General features: G+C 40.7%; 1 protein-coding gene across 5 annotated transcripts in view; it reads right to left on the reverse strand.

Moving 5' to 3' along the window:
- Window positions 1–377: 377 nt before the first annotated feature.
- TRAPPC11 (trafficking protein particle complex subunit 11) overlaps window positions 378–27,798 on the reverse strand; it is a 43,331-nt gene continuing 15,910 nt past the window's right edge. For all 5 annotated transcript variants that reach the window (XM_082715799.1, XM_082715801.1, XM_082715797.1 and 2 more), the window contains 19 exons: window positions 27,497–27,576; window positions 27,301–27,379; window positions 27,164–27,218; window positions 26,677–26,822; window positions 26,170–26,231; window positions 25,928–26,060; window positions 25,202–25,332; window positions 21,493–21,648; window positions 19,708–19,895; window positions 19,430–19,578; window positions 19,121–19,242; window positions 18,445–18,564; window positions 14,701–14,766; window positions 14,434–14,590; window positions 10,451–10,562; window positions 7,265–7,356; window positions 6,125–6,258; window positions 4,378–4,545; window positions 378–1,406 (listed from right to left, as the gene is read on the reverse strand). In XM_082715799.1, the coding sequence (XP_082571925.1) occupies window positions 1,362–1,406; window positions 4,378–4,545; window positions 6,125–6,258; window positions 7,265–7,356; window positions 10,451–10,562; window positions 14,434–14,590; window positions 14,701–14,766; window positions 18,445–18,564; window positions 19,121–19,242; window positions 19,430–19,578; window positions 19,708–19,895; window positions 21,493–21,648; window positions 25,202–25,332; window positions 25,928–26,060; window positions 26,170–26,231; window positions 26,677–26,822; window positions 27,164–27,218; window positions 27,301–27,379; window positions 27,497–27,576 (2,195 nt within the window). In that variant the 3' untranslated portion in view covers window positions 378–1,361. The remainder of the gene's footprint in view (window positions 1,407–4,377; window positions 4,546–6,124; window positions 6,259–7,264; window positions 7,357–10,450; window positions 10,563–14,433; window positions 14,591–14,700; window positions 14,767–18,444; window positions 18,565–19,120; window positions 19,243–19,429; window positions 19,579–19,707; window positions 19,896–21,492; window positions 21,649–25,201; window positions 25,333–25,927; window positions 26,061–26,169; window positions 26,232–26,676; window positions 26,823–27,163; window positions 27,219–27,300; window positions 27,380–27,496; window positions 27,577–27,798) is intronic.

The following is a 27,798-nucleotide window of genomic DNA, read 5'->3' on the forward strand; positions in this document are numbered from 1 at the left end:
CCGCCTAAGGCTAGGAGATGGGTGTTACCATCACCTACATCTTACAGGCAAGAACACGGACACACACAGTGTTCCGCACATTGCGAGCAAGTGGCAGAGCTGGGATCTGACCCTGGACAATCTGACTTTGGAGACAAGCTCCTGCAGCCTCTACCCAAAAGGTCGAGAAAGAAGGGAACTCATGTCCTCCTGAGACAGCCCATCCCACTGTCCGAGTCTCCCTGAAGGTTAGCAGAGGCAGTCCTAGAACACAGATCTCTCGATTTCGAATCCCAAGCTCTCCCTAGACCTCATGCAACAGTATTCTTAGGAAAAGCTGCCTCGTGAAGCTGAAATCAAACAAGCTCAAGATAAATGAAAGACACATACAAGCACCCTTGAAAGAGAACACATTTATTTACATCACTATTTCCTTTTACAACTCCTACACATTTAAATAATAAAATTTTCCAGGAAATCCGGTAACCTTTAAATAAAGATATTTTAACAGAAGAAAATTATCATATGATTTTTATTTACATGAATTTCCAACAGTTTTAAATAGTTCCTTTTGAAATAGCACAACATCACTGAAAGCTCTCATTTCGAACTTGCATCTTTTCCCAAAACTTTTAGTTTAAGGAATTAAGCTTACAGTCACCTCCTTGTAGCATGGATTCTTAGAGACGAAAACCTGTTAACACACTTATGAACACAAACCTGCTTCATAAATGATCCATGTTTTGGCTGCGAGCTGAACCTCTTTCACATATTTTGACATGACGCAGAGTTTTTTGTTTGTTTTTGTTTTGGGTTTTTTTTAAGACACTTTACATTGCTTTGATTAAAATCTTTCTGGAAGTTTTCGGGATTAGTCACATAACCACTTAAGAGATGGGATGTATGGATTCTGAGAATTCAATTCCGTGTACAAGGATTGGCTGATCTTGGGTTCAGCCAACTCTGAAAGCGCCACAGGGGGCTTCGAAACATCCCTGGGTAGGGCAGGGGGAACAGACTAGGTGTGCACTTTGCTCTCCGCGGCCAGTCCTATCTGGGGGGCTGATATTTCTCTGATAATGCACATGCCAATCACTTTCTTCAAGAACCTACTACTCATAGAACGACTTCCAGCAATAACAATGGTCTGATATCCTTCTGTGTCACACTGAGAGATTTCAAATATTTATTAGTGAAACTATAAGAGAAGATAGATTTTCCTAATATTTTAAGCATGAGTTCCTCTGAAGAGTTGGTATAACATCCATTAAAAAATAGAAAAGATTAACTTTTACCATGATCAAAGCTACAGTTCACAATGTAAAACTTCTCTAGCTCCGTCCACCTTCTCCGTAAGAACAGCCGAGGGCCAGTCTTGAACTTCATGCGGCAGCAATGGAGGTATCATCCACGAGCCGGCCCTGTGGCTTTAAGGAGGGGAAACGAGATGGGTTTACAAGGCAGTAACAACCAAGGCTCTAGTAATTGAGAAGATTTCAAAATTCTTGGAACTGTTTCACAAAAACGGAATAAATGTGCACGAGTATCAAAACCACATTTGTTTCTCTCCTTTCTTCCCACCTTCTCGCTTCACTTGAACCTGGGGCGGGCCGGCTGTGGGGCTGGGGTGCTGCTCCCCTTGCCTCTGCCACCAGACACTGACATCGCCAGCCGGCCGAGTACCTCCACCGCCTTCTGCCTCGGTCACTAATCCTGTCCACCCTGTGTCCTCACAGCTACTGATCTCGCTCTGGGAACGTGGGAGCGGGAACCCCGCTGCCTTCCTGCTTCAGGGACAGTTTCAGTTGCTCTCTTGCTTGGGGCCCTCCTGCATCCCAAGCTCGAAGAAGACCACAGACCTGGGCTGACAGACAAGTTCCTTGGGGATCCAAGGTCTCCTAACCTCCTGTTTCTAAGGAAAAGCAATTCACATTCACAATGAACTGGAGTATCTAATGATGAACACTACAAGGACAGAAGCAGCAGATAAGAACAAAAGTTCTTTCCCTAAGGTCAACGGAAAAAAAACTTAAAACATCACATCAGAAGAGTAAAGGCTAAGAATGAATAAGAGGTACTGGGACCATACGGAGGGTAAACCTTCTGACAGGTTAGCGATACCTCAGGGAGTCATCAAGGAAATGAAAAAATGACTCTCTTGCAAACACTCTTACTCAGCGGAGGTACGTGAGCAGACTTCTGTGGGAAGAGCACGAGACGGTATTCGGGACATGAAACAGCCGTGCCACAACATCACCACGGAAAGCCACTGACAAGGCCTGACGCAGAATGGTTCAGGGCAGGGGGCTCTCTGAGGCAGGGAGGGGAGCACTTTGTTGCTGCATGTTTAATGCGTGCATGTGTGTGTGCACATATATGCGTGTGTGTGTATGTACGCATGTGTGTGTAAGTTAGGCCTCTGATATTCAAGGCAGGAACGGAATGAATTAAAGAAGAGGTGGCTGGTCTTTTGTATTTCACATAACCTTTGGTAGAGGATGTTCAGTTTTAGAAACGGAATAATGGGGGCACCTAGGTGGCTCAGTCGGTTAAGCAGCTGCTTTCTGCTCAGGTCATGATCTCAGGGTCCTTCGATCCAGCCCAACATGGGCTCGCTGCTCAGTGCAGAGTCTGCTTTCCCCTCTCCCTCTGCCCCTCTCCCTGCTTGTGCTCTCTCTCAAATAAATAAAATGAAATCTTAAAAAAAAAAAAAGAAAATGGAGTAACGCTCAATCTGGTTATATCCTTATGAAACAAAGCTTTATGAACAGGGACAGAAGATTCGATCATGAATTAGAAAACTTGGAATCTACTTTTCTTTTCTTTTTTTTTTTTTTAAGATTTTATTTATTTATCAGAGAGAGAGAGGGGGAGAGAGCGAGCACAGGCAGACAGAATGGCAGGCAGAGGCAGAGGGAGAAGCAGGCTCCCTGCTGAGCAAGGAGCCCGATGTGGGACTCGATCCCAGGACGCTGGGATCATGACCTGAGCTGAAGGCAGCTGCTTAACCAACTGAGCCACCCAGGCGTCCCGGAATCTACTTTTCAAAGGAAGAAAAATATTAATCCAGCCTTGAAGTAGGGCAGTGCGATCCAAGAGAACTTTCTGTGATGATGGGAAAGCTCTGGTCCACGCTGTCCACCATGGGAGCCACCTGTCACATTGATTTACTGGACACTTCAAGTGCGACTAGGACAACTAATTAATTTTTAAATTTAATTAAATTTTAATTAAATTTAATTTACATCTCGGTAGGGCCCATCATACTAGAATAGCGCAACTCTAGAGTTCAGTGAGGGTGTGAAGGGATGGACAACTTAAGTCGGTAAGACTGTTCACTAGGAGAGAAGACAGTAAGCCTCAGTCACTCTCCTTAGCATGACAGGCAGAACAACTGCCTCTCAGATTTCCCCATTGATTGAGCCGCCGGCTCTGAGGATCCCAGCCAACCTTTTTGGCAGCAGTCAAGTTACTAGAAGGTAGTACTTGTATTTAGAAAAAAAAGAGCACGGCAGTTAGAAAAAGGAGGGCCAGTTATGCTTAGACTTACAAATGTTTATGTTTCTGGAACCTTAGGATTTAAGCACTACCCTGTGCTTAAATTTATCAGGTACCCCATTCCAGATTATGTAAAGAAGGGACAGTTCCTTCCAACCGGAATGAGATAGACACAAAACAGGCAAGTGTGAGCCAGGGACACTTCATTCCGAAAGCAAGTATGAAGTTAAAAGAGAAGGTGGCACACAGGTCGTCAGCACACAGGACGTCTCTACACCCACGTGTGCCTGAGTCACTGAGGAACCCGCAGCTACAGGGAGGGGAGCCCTACTTTCCAGTGGTGAGAACAGCCTTGGCGGAGGTGAGCGCCCTGCTGGGCGAGCCCCCTGCACCGCCCAGGTCACCCCCTCCCACACCGACTCCCACCATCCTACACATCCCTGTACCTCAGGAACCTGGAAATGGTCCCCGTGTGAAAGAGCAGAACATTCAAGCCACGCAGTGTCCAACGTGGGATCCTTTGCAGAGAAGGCCCCAGTTGGTATCGCACAGAGGAGGAACGTTCAAGATCACATTTAGGAAGTCGATCCACTTTGATGGAAAACTAGTTCCCAACTAACTACAGGATAAAACCATCCTTTACTAAGCCAAAGGGAAAACCCGTCTCAACATCCTGTGAAGGTAAATCGTTATCCGCCCAAGGGAATAAAAAACCTCTGGAATTCGATTCTGTGAAACAGCAGCAACTGTACGGAAACGACCAGCGATACTGTCAAACTGACGTCATGGCAACCACAGCTTTCAGTCTCCAAATGCCATCTGGGGAAGCTTACGAGAAAGAAACACCTGGTCTGCCTGCAAGTTCGGAGGCGTCAAGAGCAGACCACGCCTCGGTCTTACCTTTACAAAAATACTGGTAGGTATGAAACGCCTGAGCAGCTGATTGGTGAAGTGAGGAAACCTCAGCAGGTTGACGTGGAGACACGGCAGCTGCTGGTACCCGGCCATCAGAGGGTAGAAATTATATAACATTTCCTGTTCGGTGCCGGGGAGGATCCGTAATCGAATCTACAGCATAACAAGTTGTAGAGAAAGACAAATACACACGCTTCCAGCATCTCCGCACTGTCACCTCTTCCTTGGTCACGAGTGACTGGACATGCAAATCTTCCTGGGGAAAATATCCTCTCTTGCCTATTCCATTTTCCAGACAGATTCGGAAATACGGGGCTGAATTAGGAGGACAGGAGGACTACACAGGTAACAGATGCATTACAAAAATCGTGCATGATTTCTCGGTTTCGACACCAAGATCTAAACGGCAACTTGTACCAGCTTAAAGAGGGGTTCGTGAGATGGATCCACGTTTTGTGTGTCTGAGACCAGGAAAATTTTTTACAGTCACGACATGTTATGAGACAACTGGAAGAAAAGTATCTCTGTATACATTACATCAACATAAGACAAACCAGTGGTTTCTGGTGTTTTCTTTTAGGGGAACTTTGTGGTGAGGTAAATGATGCCGGGGAGAAAGGTGGTTGGTATCATATATTTTTACAAACCAATATGTGAAGATCAGAACACTCTAGAAAAGCTTACTCATTTGCATACGAGTACACACAGTATTGTACATGTGTCAAAGATAATATATGTGTGCACCAATATATAAACGCTAGTGTGTGTTTCTGTTATCAACTTAAGTTCGCTAATGGACTTGTGACATACTTCATGTGTAATGCTATCTTACATTTAACAACAAACACAGCACTCAGAATATGCACAGCACACGGGACTAGTCAGGGTAGACCCTACTGAGTATCAGTACGCGTTTGTTCCTCTAATTATGGTCTGGTTGATAAAAAGTATTTACTGACTATGGAGAGAGGTCTGTTAGCCACTTTAAGAGAAGACAGTATTCTCCCTGAAATATGGTTTTGCTTGAAAGTATATGTTCCATTAAAAAATGTGATAAAAAAAAAATGTGATGAGCTTTTCCACCTCCGATTCGAATGAGTGAATCAAAACACCTGAATGATTTACTTTTGTATGTAAATATAAAATTTTGTTTAAATGTGCCAAAGGTAAGTAAATTCTGTTTAAGATCAAAATCTCTAAAAAGTTTCACGGATAGTTCAGAAGAGAAACAGGCTTTTTTTTTCCCCCTAAGTAGGCTCCATGCCCAATGTGGGGGCTTGAACTCATGACCCCAAGATCTAGGGTTGTACGCTCTATCCACTGAGCCATCCAGGAACTCCCCCACCCCTGCAAGAGAATCAGGCTTTTAATATGGGTAGTAAGGCCGCTAGGCCTCCAGTTAAAAGACACAAACACACACATACACACACACAGTAGTAATAAAAGGGAAATCTAAAATTTTCAGGAATGCTGCTATTATCTAAGGACTTGTAAATTCTTGTTTTATAAAAACAACTTACATGTATGAGCTCAATGTGCAAAGGGTTACCCACTTAATCCACCTCTATACGGGTTGTACTTAATCTTTAAAAGGGAATAAAAATTTCCTATCTAAATAACAGAGACCACAATCAGCCTGATCAGTTCATTTGTAAAAGCTACATGTACAGCTGTCCATTTCCTGGCCACCCTTCCGTATCTACATAAGCAACCCAGTGAGATAGGGCTGTACCTGTTTAAGACCTGAGAACATGAAGGCATCACTGGGCTCCACAGAAATCTCCACATCTTGAACTAAGTTAGTCTTATTCTGTAGGTGATATTTGACAGGTAAGGATTCTCTGACACGCCCAAATGATGGCAGATCTGCAGAGAAAGAGGATACATTTCTTTTTGTTAAAAAAAAAAGTTCACCGTTTAGGAGTGCTTTTTGTAAAGGAGTTTCATTCTGTAGACATGGGGTTATTTAAATTAGTGATAACACTGCACTCTTCCTAAATAAGAAAATTCTTTGATTGGATAACAGCCCATGGGACTATGATAAAACAGGCCCAAAAGAATCAAGTCTCCTTCTAAAGCTGAATGACCTAGAAAGGGTCATGGCTATCAGGTGGTGAATTATATTTTGCGAATAATTTTTCAAGTCTATAAAACAATCCCCTAAATATCCATCACGGTTCAAGAAGGAATGATAGGCATCACGTGCCTCTTGATGGGAGCAAACACCATTAGCTATGAAGTATTCTTGCTGAAAACCTGAACCTGAATCTGACTGAGACTATAGATCTCACCACCAGCTCTCAGGGACTCTTACAAATGATTCAATGCAATCAGCGAAGTCCAGACTGTGGGGAGCTCTACAGGAGACAGGCTGCACTTCTTTAACAAATGAACAGCAGGGAAGAGGGGCGGGCAGTGGTGGAGGAGGTGAGGGGGCTGGAGAGGGGGGTCTTCCCGCCCACAGACTTCAAAAGTACAAGACATCCATCAGCTGCAATGCAAGGCTTTAAGACCATCTAAAGAAGCTTCCAAGTCAACCAGGGAAATCTGTGACACTGGAATTTGGTAATATTAAGAAATTATTGCTAATTTTTAAAGTGATAATAACAGAATTGTGATTATGTTTAGAAAAATAGCCATTAATATTAAAGAGGCAGACAAGTATTTATAGATCAAATAATAGCTGGGATTTGCTTTAAAATGACAGGAGTCCGAGGCGTATGTAGAGGTACAGATGAAACAGGACTGAACACAATCTACTTTCATAAACGCTGGGCATTTTTCATAATAAAAAATTGTTTTTTAAACCCCAGAAGCTAAAAGAGATACTCTTCCTGGATTCTTTTTCTCAAGTACCATTTGACGCCGTTACCTGCGTTCACGTGGAGAGGAATGTTTTCTACGATCACGTGTGGCAGAGTGATGACAGTACTGATCACAGGGACATTTCCCATGGCTGATGTCCTGTGGCAGAAAGGGGCAGCTTTCAAATCCACGTCTCACGTGAAAAGTTAAATCAAATACCGGAGACATGTATATGCACCAACTTGTTTCAAAGGAAACAGAAATTATTTCTACATTTTCTAGAACTTCATTAATGGAAGTAGTTTTAAGAGAAGCTTTTAGAATCCTGCGTGGGCTCTGGATGTTTCCAACTGACAAATGCTGTAACCCATGGCTGCTGTTTGACGCCAGGGCCAGAGAGTAAAGCAAGCACACCAGGAGGAACACCATTTCAGGTGGTGTTCGGTAGTTCCCACTGTAGGTGGCAGCACGGTGACCCACACTGTGACAGACCTTCTCACCCTGCGGCTGGCTCACAGCTGAGCATAAACCACCTCAAGCCCGCTGTTACGATAACTCTAGAAGTACATAGGAGAAACCGAGAAACTAGAAATATTTTATGATCCATACACAAAATGGCATTCCAGCATTACCGAGAAAAAGTGAGTACCATCAGGAAACGGACAAGTATTTTTTCCCCCTATTCCACTTAGAATGGGAACCACAGGGCTGGCTGGCTGCTAGCTGACCAAGGAGAGCCCTTAGGGAGAGACTGTGTCTAGAGGCGGAAGAACTGATGCTCTGTGCAGATACAGCAGAAGCAACAGGAAAAACCATCTAACCCCTCATCAATGAGAAATAGATCTTTATGGGACTACAGGAACATGACGGGTAACTAAGCAGTGCCTTCAAAATTCTATTTTAATTCCTAGAAACATAAACTGAACTAAATTTCAACATGGTAAATTCAGAAGTGGGGAAAAGAAAGTTGTTAGTTTTTCAAAAATAAATTGTTATTTTTACTTTCTGATTTTTAATGTATCTTATCCACTGTTTTAAAATTTATATAAGGGGTGCCTGGGTGGCTCAGTGGGTTAAAGCCTCTGCTTCGGCTCAGGTCATGATCCCAGGGTCCTGGGATTGAGCCCTGTATCGGGCTCTCTGCTCAGCGGGGAGCCTGCTTCCTCCTCTCCCTCTGCCTGCCTCTCTGGCTAGTTGTGATCTCTCTCTGTCAAGTAAATAAATAAAATCTTTGAAATATGATGTCTCTACCTCCCAGGCTAAGAAAACAGAACAATACAGCTGAATCTTCCCACCTACCCCTTCCTGCTTGCACTCCCCAGAAGTCACTACCCTGAATTTGGTGTCTATCAACTGCTCTGTGTTTCTTGACACTTTTCCAAATTACGTATGTAGCCCTAAGAAGCATAGTGTTTTTACCTGTTTTCTGATATTACACACACGCAATCTGTTCCTATTCTGAACATCTGCAGTTGCTCTGTTCACTTACTAAGTTACCAGGGATACCTCTGGATAATTCTCTTTCACTGATACTGTAAGACTATGCCATAATTTACCTATCTTCCTATCTAGTGTCCAGCTTTTGACTATGATAATCAGAGATGCTATGAACATTCTTACATAAATTCTTTGTGTGCAGGTTTAAGCTTTTTCTGTGACTACAGACTGTAGATAGACAGACAGACTTATACAGACATCTTCAGTTTCTCCTGGTACTGCTGAATGGACTTCCAAAGTAATTGTTCTATTTTATACTCCCATCTCTTTTGACAAACCATGCATTGTTAAACCTTTTTATTCTTCCAAGTTAGTGAGAGCACATCTGAGTCTCAGATTCCTAGTGAAGTTAAGCTTCTTCCCTTACGTTTCCTAGCCACTGGCTGCTTCTGTTTCCCTTACACCGCATACTTGAGATTTTGCTCAACTTCCTACTAGGAGACTTGTTTTTCTAGCATTTGTAGAAGTTCTTGATGTGAATTCTAATACTTCGTCAGTTTTACGTGTTGCAAACAGCTTTTCCCCATCTGTACTTTGTCTTTTCACAAATGAACTAAGAAACTTAACTGTAACAAATCAAATTCATCCATTTTAGTGGCTTATGCTGGTATGTCTTATTTAAAGGAACTCTGCCCTATTTCAAAGTCATAAAACAATTCTCCTATTTTCTACTAAAATCAATAAAGTTTTGCTTTTCAAACAATACATGGAATTGATTTTTATATACAGTGTATAGTAGAGACCAATTTTTTTCTCAAACGGACACCCAATTGTTCACCATTGTAAAAACAGTTCATCCTTTCCCCACTGATCTGGAGTGCTCCCTAAAATATAATTTCCATATGTGTGGATCTATTTCTAGACTCGCTCTTCTATTCCACTGGCTGATTTACATATCCAAGGCAATACCACAGCAATGGCTACTGTAGAGATTTACAGGAAGTCTGCAAATTGAGAAGAGCAACTACCGTTGCCTCGTTTTCCTTCTGAAGTATCTTATTTCTGAGTTTTTGCTTTTCCAGAGAAACTGTATAATCAAGAGTGTCAGGTTCTACAAAAATAAACTCAAATAAGCTATTGGGATTTTGAAGGAAACTGCACTGATTCTATAAAACAAACAATATTAGACCTATCCAAATCCTACCCAAGACCACTCTGTATATGCCATTTAAGAACTCCTTTAATGTTTTAAAGTTTTATAATTTTCCCAATAATGATAACACGTGTTTTCCACTTGATATATTCTTTCTTACCTTATAATTATTGTCATCCTCTAAATGATACCTATTTTAAAAGTATAATGCTGGAGGTTTATTACTGATATAGAAAGCCAACTGGATTTTGTATATTGAATGTTATATCTAGAAACCTTGGTGGATATATCATACATGTTATGTGAGATATATATATCACATATATACTATGATATATATGTCTTATAATCCGAATAATTTGTGGATTTGCCTGGGTTTTCTATGTAAACAATACTACTGACTGCGAATAAGAGAAGTTTCTCCTAATGTTCTTAATGGTCCTGTTATAAAAACTCATTTGTCTAAAATTTCATCAGTATGTAGGTCACAAATTGTGACAAAAACAAATGGACATTTGAATCTTTGTGTTTTTGACAAATAGTGATAGCACATGACTTCTAGTCTGTGCTGACTGAAGCTTTCGAATATTAAATGACAATGGCACATAATAAAAGTATGAGACTAGCACAGACAAGGAAAAAGACAGGGCTGATATAATTTACCTCTTCCAGGAGATAATATAATGCCCAGTTGCTACTCCACCTTCAACATTTCCAACAGATGGGCACCGAAGACAAAAGCATTCACTAGCACTCTCTCCAGTCTGTAAAACAACTACAAGAAACAGTCTTTATAATCCTTATGCAATGATCCTCTATGAAAGGCGAGTTTTACTTCTGATGACAGAACGAAAAAAGAATACTTTTATCAGCTATACATTGTTTATAGACTTAAAAACTAAGGCTCAGAGATGTTAAATGACTTTTTCAAGGTCACAAAGTCCCTGTCCAGGGTTTTTTTTCTAATATATCAATATTCCGTTACATACAAACAGGCAAAGCAGCTGCAGGTGTGTGACAAGTTCCCATGGGAACTAAGGAAAGGGAAAGTCTGGAGTCAGGATAATACCATTTGGTGATTACCTACTCTGGCTTTCTCTGACCAACGCACATTACTGACACCATCAAACGGAAACACATTACATGGTGCCTCATTATTGCCTAATTCGGTTATTTACCTCTTACGCAAGGATGCTGTCCTCTCGCCAAGTTTAGCCCAAACTCTTGATGACAAGACAAACACTCACCTGAACCAAGGCCTCCCCGCCCCTCAGCCCTTCGCAGGCTGCGTGGTGGTAGGGGTTGGGTTAGGGGGGTGGGGTGAGGGGGGGTGGGACTCCTTGAATGCAAGCCTGCAACAGGGCCCATTGAGGGCCAAGGTTAGCATATCTGAGACTGAAAGTTTCAAACGATGAGAACAGTCTCGACTAATCGTTTTTATGGTTCTCCAACGAAGAAAGTTGTGATACGTTGTGGGTAAAAACTGGAAGTCGAAGGGAAAAAAGCTGGGCCAGTCTCTATTCTAATTAACTACTACTAATTAATATAATTTTTAAGGTCTAGGAAATGACACTATAGCCTGGTAAATAAAACACACATTAATTCAAACCTCTTAAGATACCTGCTTTTTAGAACCAGGGACATTCATTTCTCTCCCGCCTGCCCCACCTTGCCCCACCAAGTCCTCCCTAACTCTTGGAAGTTAACCAAAATGATACTATCTTTATTAACAATTAACATTAGGGTCAACTTTATGATCTAGGAAAGGCTGTTATTTTTAACGTGTCGCACACAAATTTTGCAATGCATGCGTTCTGGTGCTCCTAGAGGTGGTGGAAAGAGTAATGCCATGCCGCCCCCTTCCCCAAGCACATCCACATCCTAATTCCCCAGAATGTGACCTCACTGGCAGAAAGGACTTTATGGATGTGATTAACATCAAGATTGGAAAATATGAAGATCATACTGGATAATCCAGTTGGGCCCAATGTAATCACAAGGGTAATGAGGGAAAAAGGGAGGCAAGAGGGAGTCTGAGAAAAAGATGTGACAGTGGAAGCCGAGGCCAGAAAAAACATATCGTAAGATGCTACGCTGCTGGTTTTGAAGGCGGAGGAGGGAGCCAGGAGCCAAGGACAGCCCCTGGCCTCTAAAAGCTGAAAAGGGCAAAGGAAAGGATTTTCCTAAAGCCCAGAAGGCATGTAGCCCTACCCACACCTTGATTTTAGGACCTTTGGCCTCTAGAACTTTCAGGTCATAAATCTGTGTTGTTTTAAGCCACTAACTTGGTGGTAATTTGTTACAGCAGCAATAGAAAACTAGTAATGGGAAATTCAAGGTGGACATTATTCATTAATTTAATAAACATTTATTAACCGGGGTGCCTGGGTGGCTCAGTGGGTTAAGCCGCTGCCTTCGGGTCAGGTCATGATCTCAAGGTCCTGGAATTGTGTCCCGCATCGGGCTCTCTGCTCAGCGGGAAGACTGCTTCCCTCTCTCTCTTTGCCTGCCTCTCTGTCTACTTGTGATCTCAGATAAATAAATAAAAATCTTAAAAAAAAAATTTATTAACCAACTCCTATGAGGCTGGCAATACAAAGAGGATAACATCACGTAAAGAAGGAAGGCGACCTAGTCTTGCCTGAGGAGATCTAGAGAGTCCAAGCTTACGTGAGTCCCGAAGAGCACACCAGAGTCTGACAGATTGAAAGAAAAAGGAGAGGGTTCGAGGCAAAGGTACTAACATGTGCAAAACCAGATGGAGGCAATGGCTGCTGACGGTAAGAAGTTTGGCTTGGCTGAAGTCCGGGAAAGAGGGAGGGGAAGTAGAGAGGCTGCTGCAGAAGAAGCCGGGAAGGAAGCTGCGCAGGGAAAGGTCTAGAATGTCATGAAGTTTTTTAAGTGAGAGTAACCAGTTCAGAACAGTTCCCTGAGAAATCAAATTCTGGCAACAGTATGAACGGCTGACGAGGGGCGAGAATGGCACAGAGGAAACCAGTGAAGCAGGTACTTCTGAAGGCCAGGGGAGAGATGGTGACCATCTCTGGATTCAAGACACGGGAAGAAGGCAGAACGTGGTGCCGGGCTGGACGTGCACGCACATAGGGCATCTGTCCTGTCCCCGTGGTTCTGAGCTGGAACCAAGTGCACACTGGTTCCTCTAGCGGGACTGCGGCATGCAGGCAGCCTAAGGCTGTGCGGAGGGGAAAACTTGTAGAAAAAGTAAATGGAGCCAAAGCTGGGATCCTGGAAATGACCAACACTGAAGGGGTAAGATAAGAAAAGGAGTCAGCAAAGAACGGACAGATAATGAGCTTGCGTTGAGCTGTTAGGAGACAAGCACTGGGCTGGGATTTCCATATAGATTAGCTCAGGCACACGCCACGTAGAGCCATCTGCTTTAACCTGAGACGTGATCGAACACAATAGTCCAGTGTAACACAAGGGCAAGCAGTAGGACTGAACTGATCTAGTTCAGCAGGACTCTAGATCTCATCACTATTCCACGCAGGCACAGGGAACAGAAAAGGAAGAAGAGCACAGAGAAACAAGTAGAACCAGGGACAATGACTTTCAAATCCACAGGAAAAAACCAGGTTTCCAAAGACAGAAAAACAAAAATTATGAAAGCATTCTGAAAACAAAAATGGGGTTTTTATTATTATTATTTCACAGAATATAGGACCTATTTACAGGTCTTTAAACAGAGAGATTTAGGAACATGTTTGACTTTTCCTTTCTATTTTACCCACCCTCATTTATGACGACTTCCCTAAAATGCACAGGAGTGACTATGAAGACTGCTTGCTCTTGTAGTGTCTTCAGAAGCCAGCATGCTGCCATACGGTGAACTTGATATATACCCATCGATTATTTATTGAGAGATATTGAAACTTATTTTCAGGCTAGATGCAAAAAATACACGGGAATTCTAAAACTACTCATCTAGTTTTAACCTGTATTTGCAAATCAACATAGGGCTTAGTAACACTGAGGTCCAGGAGTAGACAGATAAACAAAGAGAGCAAATAAATGACTCACTTACATTTGGTTTTAAGAATATATCAAGATTTTTTGCATATAATATTTACCCTTACAATATAGCTGAGCACAATTTTGCTTGGGTTAACCTTCAAACTCGTTTTTTTCCTAACAGCTCAAGAAGCATACAAATCCAAAGTATGAGGCACCAGACAAGTGATATATTGGGTTTAAATCTCTTCTCTCTACTGTTGTAATTGATTTAGAAAACTCACTACTTTTTCATATTCTCCCCAAGTTTCCTTCATAAATATCTTTTACCATTTCAAGTTATACATAACAGTAAACCATTATAAATAAGAAAAAACAATCTATAAAAAAATCCAAATAATGAACAGATATTTTATTTTCAAGTACATTTTTCAAAGACTAACTTCCTTATCAGAGCAAAAATCTTTATCTTTCAAAAGAAGGTATACTCAAGCAAAATTGTAAATGGTACTAATTTCACCTTAATTCTAAATTTATTTGCTTTTATATCCATCTCAATTATCCTCCCTTAGCAAAAAGCTAACTCTTACACTGGTAATACACACACACACACACACACACACACACACACACACAACCGTCTTCTAATTAAGTGTGATGATCCACATTCTCACCTTTGTCCACTTGGGACTCTAGCTGATCCACTGCGGTCATGGAAGGAGCAAGCTGGAGCTCACTGGAGACGATGGTGAGGGCCCAAGGTGAGGCACTTAAAAGGTCGGTCATCAACAGAAAGGGGATGTCCGCATAGACCCTTTCCAGGTGCTCAAACTATCACAAATGAAGACAAAAGGTCTGTCTGGAACTACAGTAATCCATTTTACTTTTTCTGCTAATTTCTATAACTGAAATGATTTCCAAAATGCTTCACAGGGACATACCTTTGTAGAGACAAATTTAACCGCGACATCGAATGGAAAGACAGTTTCTATAGTGACGGTTTCATCCTGCAAGAAAATTTAAAGGGCACATTCAATGGCTTTTCTAAAGTTAAAAACAGTTTTAAAATTAGAAGGTGTACAAAACACAGTCTGTAACTGATCAATAAATAATCCCAATTTATATCTTAAGGAGCTAGGATCTTTCCCTCAGATGATATTTGTAAAAACCTATGTAGAGAGACCAGACCACTGGCAGTATCATAGCCAATGAGGTTTATCTGAGGCACAATTATTGCTTCTAATTATCTTACAGTTTTATACAGTTCACACTGCAAAGTGCTTTCTAACACATTATTAGGATCTAATAAAAGTGAGCAGGACAGGCATTGTCACCATTTTATAGAAGAGGAACCAGAGGTTAAAGGAAGATTAAATGATTGGCCCCAGCCCACAAAGCTAGTGCCAAGCCTAGAATCTGAGTCTTATTTTTGTCGAAGTTCTTTACCTTGACTCAGCACAATAGGACTAATAATAATGATAGTAACAGTAACAAAATATGACAGTGTTATAATCACTATAAACCGTCACAAAATGTTCATAATAACTCAAGGAAGCAGATGTCTTTATACTTGCCATTTTAAAAAAGATTTAAGATCTTATTTATTTATTTGAAAGAGAGAGAGGAAAAGAGAGAGCGCACATGCATGCAGGGCACGTCCGCGCGCACACACACACACACAAGCGTGGGGGTAGCGGAAGCAGCAGAGGGAGAAGGAGAAGCAGACTCCCTGTAGAGCAGGGAGCTCTACAAAGGGCTCAATCTTAGGACCCTGAGATCATGACCTTGAGCCAAAGGTAGATGCTTAACTGACTGAGCCACCCAGATGCCCCTATACTTGTCATTTTAAGATGAAGTAGTCACACGTAACTAGTAAGTGACAAAGGTAGAACCAGACCCAGATTTGGCCTTGAAGCCTGTACTCTTAAGCAATGTGCTACATTGCCCTGAAGCTATTCACTGAACGATGGGGTTACTATGGCTTTGGAACCAAACCACCCATCCCATTGGTGAGAACCCTTTAAAAATAGTCATGTTGACTAAAAATGGAGGCTGTAAAAATGCCAGGTAGATATAGGTTTTAATCCCGGAGGACACAGATTTATTCACCGTGCGGACTTTGGGTACAGTGAGGTGACCCTGGAGAGGAGACACAGTCTCTGAGTCTGTTTCACAATCCCCGAAGGGCTGCTGACAATGAAGAGAGACAGCGCATATGCAGCACTAGTGGAACGCCTAAACCACGTTTATTATTATTACTGCTTCAACTATTTCCTCATAATACCATCAAGCTGACTCTTTAAGAAGGTGTAGTAAGTAGGATATTAGTGGTTGAAAACGCATGAGGGGTTCCATGGCCTAAAGCCCAGGGCCTCAGTGTTCCCCCACCGTGTATCTAAGCGGAAATGAAGAATCAACTCAGTGTGTAGCTTCGATGTGGACTACTTTAAATTTCCACATGGCTTACAAAGCAGATTCACGTGCAGGTAAAAATGAGATTTAAGCCAGTGAAGGGACAGGAATTTACCTCTAGATTTCCAAAAGTGTCTTACAAATAACACTAGGCCCTATGAAACAGATATTCCATGACAGAAGTGCTTCTTAGTAAAATAATTCTGAAAGATAATCACCACAGCCTTTTGAGCATTCTCAAATTCAATGCTGTGCTAAGCCCTGAAGTCAAAGTATCTGTTTAACACCTTTTAACCAAACATATTTGACCAATTCACTCTTTTGTGTAACATCTATTTCTGTCCCTCAGAATTAGTGTCCCTTAGAAGCTTATCTTGGAAATACACCGGCTGATAGAAAAATAAACAGCTTCTCTAGAAAACCTAAAAGACAACCTACTGAACAGGGGAAAATGTCTTCAAATGACCTACCCAATAAAGGGTTAGTATCCAAAATATATAGAGTACTTACACAACCCAACACCAAAAAAATCAGATAATCCAATCAAACAATGGGCAGATACCTTTTTTTTTTGTGGAAAATAGTACAGAGGTTCCTCAAAAAATTTAAAATTGTATAACCTTTGTACCTAAAGATTACGAAAACATAAATTAAAAAGGATATACGCATCCCATGTTTACTGCAGCATTATTTACGACAGCCAAATTGGGGAAGCAAACCAAATGTCCATCAGTAGATGAATGGATAAGAAAAATGGGGGATATACACACACACACCCCCTACACCCACGCGGCAGAATACTATTCAGCCATAAAAAAGAATGAAATCTTACCATTTGCAGTAACATGAATGGAACTACAAAGTGTGATGTTAAGTGAAAGTCAGTCAAAAAAAGACAAATACCATATGATTTCACTCATGTGTGGCCTTTAAGAAACAAACCAAATGAAGAAAAAAAGAGACAAACCAAAAGACTCAAAACTATAGAGAACATACTGAAGGTTACCAGAGTAGAGGACTGTGGGGGTGGGGGGGTGAGGGAAATAGGGCAAGGGGATTAAAAACAAGCGAATGTCCATCAGTAACATCGAGTCTTGAGAAGAGAGCACTGTACACCACTACAGCTTGACTCCAGGTTACTACATGGCAGACAATTATTTTAAAAAGATATATTCCAAGTCTTCTAGAAGCTTCATTAGCCAAAGCAGAAATGACATCCAAGGCTTAGGACTCTAAAGCTGCACAAAACTTTACTGTTCTTGTTTCGGAGATGAGGGCATGGAGGCCAGAGGGGCACACGGCCAGCCCGAGCGCCAGGTCAGGAGGCCCGGCGGAGACTGGCGCTCTCACCTCCTACTTTGCCATCCAGGAGTCCCTCCATGGCACCAGGCTAGGGGACACCTTTCATATATTCAGTGCCTTTGCTCCTTCCCCTTCGGAAATACTCCTAACTCTCTCAGGATGGGGTTGCGTCCCCTGACTCACGAAACAGCCAACGGCCCAGACTCTGTGCTGTAACCTTCCTACAAAGGCCCAAACTGACTGGCCTTCTCGTCTGCTGGCCAAAGGCCCGGTTCCTGAGAACAGGCCAAAACAACACAGGTAAGACTAACAAGACAGTAAGTACCGTGACTTTCCATCAGTAAAAGAAAATACAAGTAATTACAGACAATACAGTTAAATCTAAATAAAAACATGGCTCCTCCAAATCGCAATAAATAGGAAAGAGACCAAGGGAAAATACACGGAGGTGACAGCAGTCGCCCCCAAGTGGCTGACTATGACTATGGCAGCTTTCTTATCTTGGCAGAAACAATTTCCACGGTCTTTTTTTTTTTTTTCCTTTTTTTTTTTTTTTTTCCATGGTCTTTTTAAGAGAAAAAATATTTCATGATGGGAGACCTCCCATCCTCCAAAATCTTCAGCGTATAATCAACTTACAGATGTTGTCTAATGTGTGATTCTATAGGGAAACACATAGATTTAGAGTCTCAAAACTTATTTGCAAAAGATCCCCCACTTTTTTGACTTCCGAAAAGCCATGGAAGCCAATATTCTAAAGTTTGAGCCATAGGATGTCATTTATAATAAATATAAATGACAAAGAAAAAATCCCAAGAGACATTTAATTTAATTTGTAATTACTTTTTTTAAAATTTTGTAATAGAAAATAAGTACCTAAGCTGCTTATCCTTTTACAGGTAAACTAAAAAATACAAAATAGGGAATGCTCCACATGGGATACTTCCTGAAGTAGTTACGAGAAATTATACCTTGTGACACTTGCAGACAATTTCTTTGTCTTCAATAGTTGTATTGATCAGGTAAGAAACATACACGAGAAACATTCTTGAACCTACTGTTCCACAGCGAACGTATATCATTTTTTCCAGCTGTAACAAAATAAAAGTACTTTCATTTACTAATTCAGAGATTTCTTCCTGCCACATATTCTAGGATAATGTGCCCCCACCTTTTAAGAATTTACTGCACCAGCTGACTAAATTCTTGAACAGTTTTTACAGACTGTTCCTGACTCAGTGTGAGAGCGGGATCATTACTATTCTACCTTCTCTTATCCGCATTCTCAACTTCTCAACAATTGTTGTGTTTACTTTGGAAACAAAAGCCTGAGAAGTTATTTCACTAAGTTACACATTTAATGCTATTTAGTTATTTTATCAGGGCAACTAGTCCTCCATATTTTAGGGTCATTTGTTCTAAAATCACTTGTAAAAAATAAAAAATTAAAAACACTTGTATAAAAACTGCTTACAACACTTTAAACATTTAAATATGTAAAGTGTGTGTAAAATGTGCATTAGTTAAATCCCATTTTTAGTCTCAGGATACGCTGTTAAAATCTTCTAGATCTATCTAAGACTCCCTACGTATTTAAAACTACAATCTAGTTGATCTCTTCTCCCACCGTAGTTGACCAAGGCTCACCTGTTCCCCCGGATTTAAGTCTCCCACAGGAATGTCAGTGAGTAAAGCCGGGTAGGACTCATCACATAGTTCTGTTCCATGAAGAGACACGTGCGTTTTCTGAGTTAAGTTGGCATCCTGTCCTAAAAGTGTTAATATTGGTGTTTTAAAACACGGAGAATTCAAACATTATCCTACCAATTCATACTGCACAGATCATGTCATAACTACTTCATAACCACATCTGAAATAAACTTCCTGCAGTTGTCACCACGGACATTTATTTTCTGTTGAAGGAAACCTGGCCAATTTTTAAGGAGGCCCGCTTACCGGGTTTTAAACCAGCAGTGAGCTTCACGTCTCTGATCTGGGTCTTCTCGTGGGACTCAACAGTCACAACCAAACAATACATTTCATTAGTCAGGGCGGGAGGGTCATGTCGCAGACACACAGAAATGTTGGGAACTCTGGAGATGATCCTTTGCGGGGGAAAAAAAAAAACACCTGAGCTGAGTAACCGATTTTTAAGAAAACAAGTTACTCAAACACAGTATTCTGAAGAAACAAGATTGTGACATTCCACAATCTGCCTGGTGAGGTGGACGTACATTGTGCTGGCCTGAATGACGATGCTGTCCCAGTGAAGCTCATTGTCGGGGAGCTTAGGCCGTCTTCTGAAAGAACGCGAGGCCTGCAAGGCTTCTTGGGAGGAAGCGGCGTCCCCTCCTCCTCCTTGCCAACTTAAAACCACACATCTTCCCGTCTCGTGGCCCAGAACCAGATCTACCGAAGTAATCTGCAAGATGGGAGGGCTGTCAGAAATGCCACCTCGTACTTGTCACCATCCCCTCGTGACAAGGACACAGTGACTGCTTGTCCGTCCCGTTCCTCTAGAGACCACAGGGTGATGGGGTCAGAACACTGGCTGTGACAGCTGTCCTGGTCACGTAGGAGCTGGGACACTGACTACGTTCGCCTTCACACGGAGATAATCATCTGACTTCACAGATGCTCAGTTAGTGCTTGCTGAGTGAAATACATGAATGTTTTGATGGCCCTGAGCATACTCAGAACCTAATTCGTAAATCCTAATAAAACATATTTCCCCCCCAAACAGCTATACTATCCTTAACTGAATAAACGTTCCTTTCAACTAAATCCGTTAACAAAATGTACTCAAAGTAGTGTTATTAATTATGATTGCCATCTGGTAGGCTTCCTTAGGTACCTTATAAAAAATAAAATACGTAATTAGGAATTTAGTCAAAATCATAAAGAATTTTTTTTTTAAGGAAATTAGCAAAAAACCCTGGATTTTGATTAACAATAAAATCGGTTCACTGGGGCGCCTGGGTGGCTCAGTGGGTTAAGCCTCTGCTTTCAGCTCGGGTCATGATCTCAGGGTCCTGAGATCGAGCCCCATGTCGGGCTCTCTGCACAGTGGGAAGCCTGCTTCTCCCTCTCTCTCTGCCTGCCTCTCTGCCTACTTGTGATCTCTCTCTGTCAAATAAATAAATTAAAAAAAAAAATCGACAGGTTCACAGAAAGTGTTCTGGGAACACTGGTAGTATGGTCTCATGTTTCTATCTTAGAAACGGTCCTAAGTTTAGATTAGCCAACCATCACTGTGGTTTTCAAGCCACGGAAAACAAGCACTTAATGAGAGCTGACTATGTACTAGTCATTATTCCAAGCAATTTACATTAACTAACTGATTTAGTCCTCATGAAACACTAAGAGGTGGGTATCATTATTATTCCCACTCCACAGATGAGTAAACTGAGATAAAGAGACATCAAGTAGCTGCCCGGGGCCACACGCTAGTAAGAGGGGGAGGCAGAATTTAAACCCATATAGTTTGGTTCTGAAGTTTATGCTCAATAAAAATAATACTTTCATCATGTATTTCTAAAAAGCATTTTAATTATGTGCATTAAACAAATCCTTTAAAATAAAGAGAAAAATACAATCAGAAATGTTAAACATCAAAATGATATAGATCTCTAGCCTGAATTATGTCACAGAATACAAAATATAATTGCTACAGTATTTTATATATGTATTTATAAATTATATATATATATATATATATATATATATATATGTTTAAAAGTCTTTAATTGATTATGTAGCCATTAAAAATGAGGTTGGTCTTGTGTACTAAGAGGAAATACCTAATAAACACAGGGTAAGTGAAAAAAGCCAACAATGGGAATAGTGTATATAGTATAGTCTCAATAAAAGAAAACCCACCAAACCATGAATGATTGCCCTTGAGAAGTCCAAGGGGAATAGGTTCATTTTTCACTTAATAAATCTGTACACTATGAAATTTTTTCTGACATACTACTTTCGTCACTTCAAGTATGTGTTAAACAAATTTCATAACTAACCTCAATTTTCTTTCCCACGTCTTCAGTTTTCGCAACAAATTTAAATAAAAATTTCCTTGTTTTACCAGGAACTAGACACATCTTTCCCTGAGTCAAATTTTCTAAAACTTCACTTGCTTTGGTTGCTTCTTCGATTACACAGAACTGGTTATATTCCTGTAAGAGAGGTTAGGAAGGGTCACAGTTTATCAACATCAAATGTCAGTATGTTTTGCTGACACTAAACACCAAATGATTTGAAGCTAGGTAAGCTGAACCACTTGAAAACTACAGCATCATGAAGGGTGATTAGTGAGAAGTAGTCTATGCCCAGTGGAAGCGCCCGTCCTCAACGTGCTGACACAAGGTGAAGACAGTTCACAGACACAAGCTGATTTCAGCAAACATTTACGCATTCCTTTCCTGGAGAAAAACAAAGATCTATTCTTTGTTTCATTGGATGCTCCTATCAATCATCCCCTTAGACAGCTTTCTTTTTACTTGGCTTCTGTGACCCTATAATATCATCCTATAATATCATCCTTCTTAACCACTTCCTGTTTTTCCCTCATAGGTCTTTTTGTCTTCTAGTTCCCTTAATACAGAGGCTCCACAGGCTTCATTCCTTGGCTGGCTTTCAGTTCTTTTCCCTTTCAGTTCCTTTCAATGCGAAGTTCACCCATTTCTACATACTCTGCACTTCTTTGCTAGTATTTCCCACATTAGAAACAAACTCTGTCCTATTTCCTTGGCCGTAAGTTCATATCCACAACTGCCCAGAGGAGAGAATTCTACTACTCAGATTCAACGTCTCCCAAACCAGAAGTACATCTAGTATCCCAGAAGGGCACCCTCCTTACAGACGAATAAAGGGAGACAGCCTTCCTGTGGTAGGTCTACAGAACCACCATTCCCATCCATTCAGGAAATTTAAAAAACTTTCCAAGAGCCACCTACCACCCTAGCGAATGAATTACCATCACAGAAAATTCTAAGTAGTTAAGTTTAATACTTTCCCTCTACTTTTTATTTCTATTCCATGCTTCTGAAACCCAAGTACTACTTTTTTCCTTATGATTTGGATCTTGGATTTCAAGTAACACATATTCAGAATATAACCTAACTTAAAAAACTAATTGCTTTACATTTTATATTAACATTTTAAATTAGTTTTTAATTCTAGAAGCTGTTAAGAAAAGGGGGGAAATGGGATAGTAGGATAGAACAGGAAAAGTAAAATAAGAATCTATTTATCCTATAAGTCCAGATTTAGAATAGTTCAAAAAACAATATCCTAGTCGAGCCAAAAAAAAAAAAAAAAAGTAAGAAAAGCTTACATTTTAATAAAGAAAACAATTTACCAAATAATCATACAGACAGAAGTGAAAGCACAGCTGTGATTAGTACTATTGGAGGGTTGTGGCTAGGAAAATCGATCAGGTTTCTCCGAGGAAGTGAGGCTTTTAAGGGCATAAAACATGAGAAAGAATTCTAAGAAGAGGGACAACCCTCCAAAAAAGAAGTAACACTACGTACAAAACCCCATCATACTACTGATCTCACTTCCATGTGGAATCTGCGACTCAGAGAAGCAGTAAAATGGTGGATGCAAAGGGCTGAGGGAAATGGGAGAGGCTGAGCCAAGGGCACAAACTTCCCAGTAGGAGATGAACAGGTTCTGGGGATCTCCTGTGCAGCACAGTGACTACACTCAATCAAACCGTATTATATTCACACAAGTTGCCAAGAGAGTACAACCTACATGTTCTCCCCACACCGAAAAAGGTAACGATGTGAGGTGACTGATACTAAGGAACCTTACTGCGGTCACCATTTACAATAGATGTTTCCAATCATCATGTTGTAGGTACACTTAAAAGAAACACATAGTTCTTGGTGGGGGGAGGGAGGGCTGTCCTTTATCCACCCTATCCCCCTTCTTTATCTCTGACAACACACACTCAGCAATCGAGACTCCTCTAGCTGTACATGCCTCTCGTAGCCCTTTCTTTCCGATGCCACCACTAACAGCCTCATGCAAGTCTTCACACCTTAGGACTTGGGTTCGTATAATGAGGCTCTGGTTGGTTTCCATAAGGTCATTTCTTTCTATTTCATCACTGAAACAAAGTTTCTTAAATTCTAAGTATCATGCTCTTGCTTTAATACTCTCATATTAGGAATGTCTGGGTGGCTTGGCTGGTTAAGACGCTGCCTTGTCTGGGTGGCTTGGTTGGTTAAGATGCTGCCTTCGGCTCAGATCATGATCCCAGAGTCCAGGGATCAAGTCCCACATGAGGCTCCTTGTCCAGCAGGGAACCTGCTTCTCTCTCTGCCTCTGCCTGCCACTCTGCCTGCCTGTGCTCTCTCTCTCTGACAAATAAATAAATAAAATCTTAAAAAAAAAAAAACAAAAAACTCTCACACTAATCAGAAGGAATCGTTGGGCAATGGTTCAAGTTGAATAAAACACACTGATCTGCAGGGGACCCCGGTTCACTGAGCCGAACCTATTCCAGGACTAGTTCAAAGTTGCAAAGAGTCAAAAAAACACAAAACAATATATTAAGATAGGTAAAGCTCTTTCCAATAAATATAACCCTAATAAATGAATGAACAAATAAATCTTCAAATATTTCTCTTACTAGCTACCCCCTGCTGAATTCTTCAAGCTCCTTCAAGCCACATAGCCTCACATCCCACAGGCTCAGCTCACGGCCCCTCTGCTCTTACAAGGCTGGGGTCCCTGCCACCCACAAACCCAGAACGTGCGCTCCTGCTTCCATTCAGCGTTGCCTTTTGCCAACCATGTTCCTCCTTCTCACCACTTTATAGTATCTTCATTTCATCTTTATTTCTGAAACCTCCTCCCTTTTCTTTGGCATGCCTGTTGTAACTGTATTTCTAGCCTACACCACGTAACCGAGTCCTTATTACCTACTAGGGCAATCTGTGAGTCAGTCCTGGCCTCTGTGCCCAGAATGCTTCCATTTCAAAGGGGCTGACATATACTAAATGCTTTGAGGTTCCCCACGATGCTGAGAATACTTGCTGGTTAAATGCTTGCTGGTTCACGGCTCAGTATACTTTCTGGGTGACCAGAAGATAATTACCTCTGAAGTGAGCTTGGAAATGAAATATGTGAAATGTACTCAAGTACCTGACAATACTCTAATACGCTACAGAAATGTGAAAATGCATACAATCCCAGCTCTGCAGAAAGGAAAAGCTGCTTCTGTGTGCACACCCAGAAAACGCCTCGACTATTCAGGAAGTTAACAGTGACAACTTCCAGGGAATGGGACTGGAGGGCACGCACTCACTTTTCACTTTATAGACATCCATTTCACTTCAATATCTTTAACATCAAACATTTAACAGTTTTATAATAAAAAACGAATACCAGAGTTAAATGTAAAATAAATGATTTTGACAATTAGATTATATTTGTTAGACCTCACTTGAAATTCCAGTTATGTATTAAAAAAATTAACTTCCTACATTTCATAAGGATGAAATAAAAGCAAAACTCAGAGACGGAAAAGTGTAACACTTGAAAGGCTAATACGAAGAACTATAAATGTAGTTATTTTCAAATACACCTTACCAAAGTTTATTTGTTACTAGGCAGCCATTAAGACCTAAAATTTCGCTAAGTTGGTTTATCTGATTTAATGCAAGCTATAATAAGATACACAGATGGTAAAAATATAATAAGAGGTATTGCTACCTGATTGTTAAAGCTGACACAGAGCTTGGAAAATCGTATGGGATGTGGACAGTCAGCTTTCAGATAGATATCAAACCGCACAGGAACATCAACATGAAAACTCGGGGCATGAAACTTGGCTTTGCATTGTACTAGAAATAAAATAAAATAGAGTTACACACCACAGGACCCTCGAGACACACACCCATGATTCTCAGAACCACAATTACTTTTCAGGAAGGAAACATCGACCCTTGATATTCTTTCTGAATTCTGCTCTTGAGCCATTTCAACAGACATAAATGTAGTTCATTTTTTAAAAAACAGAACACATTTAAAGAAAGTATACCTTCAAAACCACCTTTAATTCTAAAAACATACCTGCTGCTGAAACATAACTAACACAGGAGTTTAAAGGGAGAAAAAAATCATTTTGTTATTTTTAACGTATTTCAAAATATCCACCAAGGTATTATAGGATAAGCTTTTTTAAAGGACTATCTTCTCAAATGCATTTCAAATCACTCCTACACAAACGAACAAAGTCAATTTTAATATATAAGCTAAGTACTTAAAATGTTGAAAATCTTTATGTCAATGGGGAGAAAGAAAAAAAAATCACAATTTCATCTATAGGATAACATATTTAGAACTTTCTTCCGGTTATACTTCCAGTTCCGCGGCTATTCACTTTGTAGCGATAAGGAGGATTTCTCTGAAATAGCACCGCAGGTGCTGGCGACCCACCGAACGGCACGAAGTCCTGTACCCCTATTGTGAAGACATTGCTGCCGGCCAGGGAGATGCGGTCCGACCACAGCTTCTGAGCTGTTTTCACAGCTAAGACATCACAGTCGGGTTCTGGATCGGGACTCTCATTCTGCACCAACAGAGTACAATTTTTGGTCAGCTAGCGATAAAAATACACAGGTACGGATCTAGGTCTATGTATGCCCAAAGCTTATTTTATAGAAAGCATTCCAACTTACCATCAGAACATTTATGAGGTTTTTTTCGATCCGAGATTTCTGGTCATCTTTCAGAGTTGAAGCTAACGTGAAATGGAAGTAGGAAACAAACTCTAACTGTAAGACAGGCAAGTAAAAGCCAACACCCCCACGGAAGGTATTAAAATACTACAGGATAAATAAGTCTTCTGACATGGCTAAGCACAATTCCAGACAATGTACAATAACACAGCTTCCTATGGGAGCCCCAACACTCTAGATACTCGCATTTGAACTCGATGGGAAAAATCATTTCATGACGTACTTTAAAAAAAAAAAGGAAGAAGAATTTTGTTCTTCTCAACTATCATGAGACCTCGACTCTAGTAAGTTCCATGAAACTATGAGTCCCTTCCTTTGGCAAACTGATCTACACAGGGTGAAAGTATGGTCAAAGACTCGAGAGAGTTGTTCTTTCCATTTTAAGAAGCTTAAAGATGCTACATAACTTTAAAGATTCAGAATCTTACTGAGAGAACACCAAGTTACCTCTTCCAAGGAGTTCTAGGGAGTAAGTGATGTAATCCTTTAACTGGGCCATGAGGTAGGAGCACTTCAGTGCTGTAGTCAGTATGGACGTGAGCAAGGTCCACCACCCTTCACTCCGGTAATCACACATCACGTAATCCAGCAACCTGACAGAAGGCAAGACGTCAGACATGCTGAAACAGCTTCACAAGAAAGGCCTTGAAGACTTCTTGGAGGAAATAACATGCTTGACTCATTCTATATACATGTCAGAAACTCGTACTGAAATAGTTTAACTGGTAACTTCACGTTTAGATGAACGTGGTTTCCCAAGACATTGAGAATAATGGTACCAGCAGATAGCACTTAAAAAAATATAACAGAAATGGAGTTTCAAAGATACAGAAATAAATATGGAAACTATAAATCCTTTAAAACTCATTTCTATTCTCATTTTGCTGTAAGGTAATCAGATTACTTATAAAAATAAATGGGGACTAAGACTCACTTCAAAGCTTTGGTATAATCCTTCGCATAAAAATACTCCTCTCCCATTTGAACCACTGTAAAGGGAAAAAGATTTTATGTACATAATTCTAAATTATTCCACATTGCATGAAACTGTGGCATCTTAGGAATACATACTTAGATGACTTTTCATTCTTGGACACTTATACTTCTTAAATTGTGCAACAGCATTGCTCAGAAGAGTTATTATTATTTCCTGCCAGAAGAGAGAAAATGTGAAACATTCCAATAAAAATAATGTCATGTATTGTTTGAATACAGCAAAAAAAAAAAAAAAAGTTTCTATTGGGGGGAAAAAACCCAACAAACTTACAGAGTGAACAACACTTCTCTCCTTCAGCTGAATGGCAAGAATGCCCACCTTCTCTTTTTCAGGATCAGAAAGATCAAAACCTGTGTAAGATACGACGCAACCCATTTTAGAGAGCTCATTTAACATAAATCCTTCACATGAACATTGGATGTGTACACTCCTTGAATCCTTTACTTATATATAATGTATTTAAGATTCTTAACCATTCTAGAATCTTCAAAGATTCCAAGAGACTGCTTTATTAGCCTGGCAACTACTCTGTGATCTCTGTTCTGAAAAGAACATTATTGAACTCAGCATTC

The sequence above is a fragment of the Mustela nivalis genome, assembly GCF_964662115.1.
Source record: "Mustela nivalis genome assembly, chromosome: 20".
Lineage (NCBI taxonomy): Eukaryota > Metazoa > Chordata > Mammalia > Carnivora > Mustelidae > Mustela > Mustela nivalis.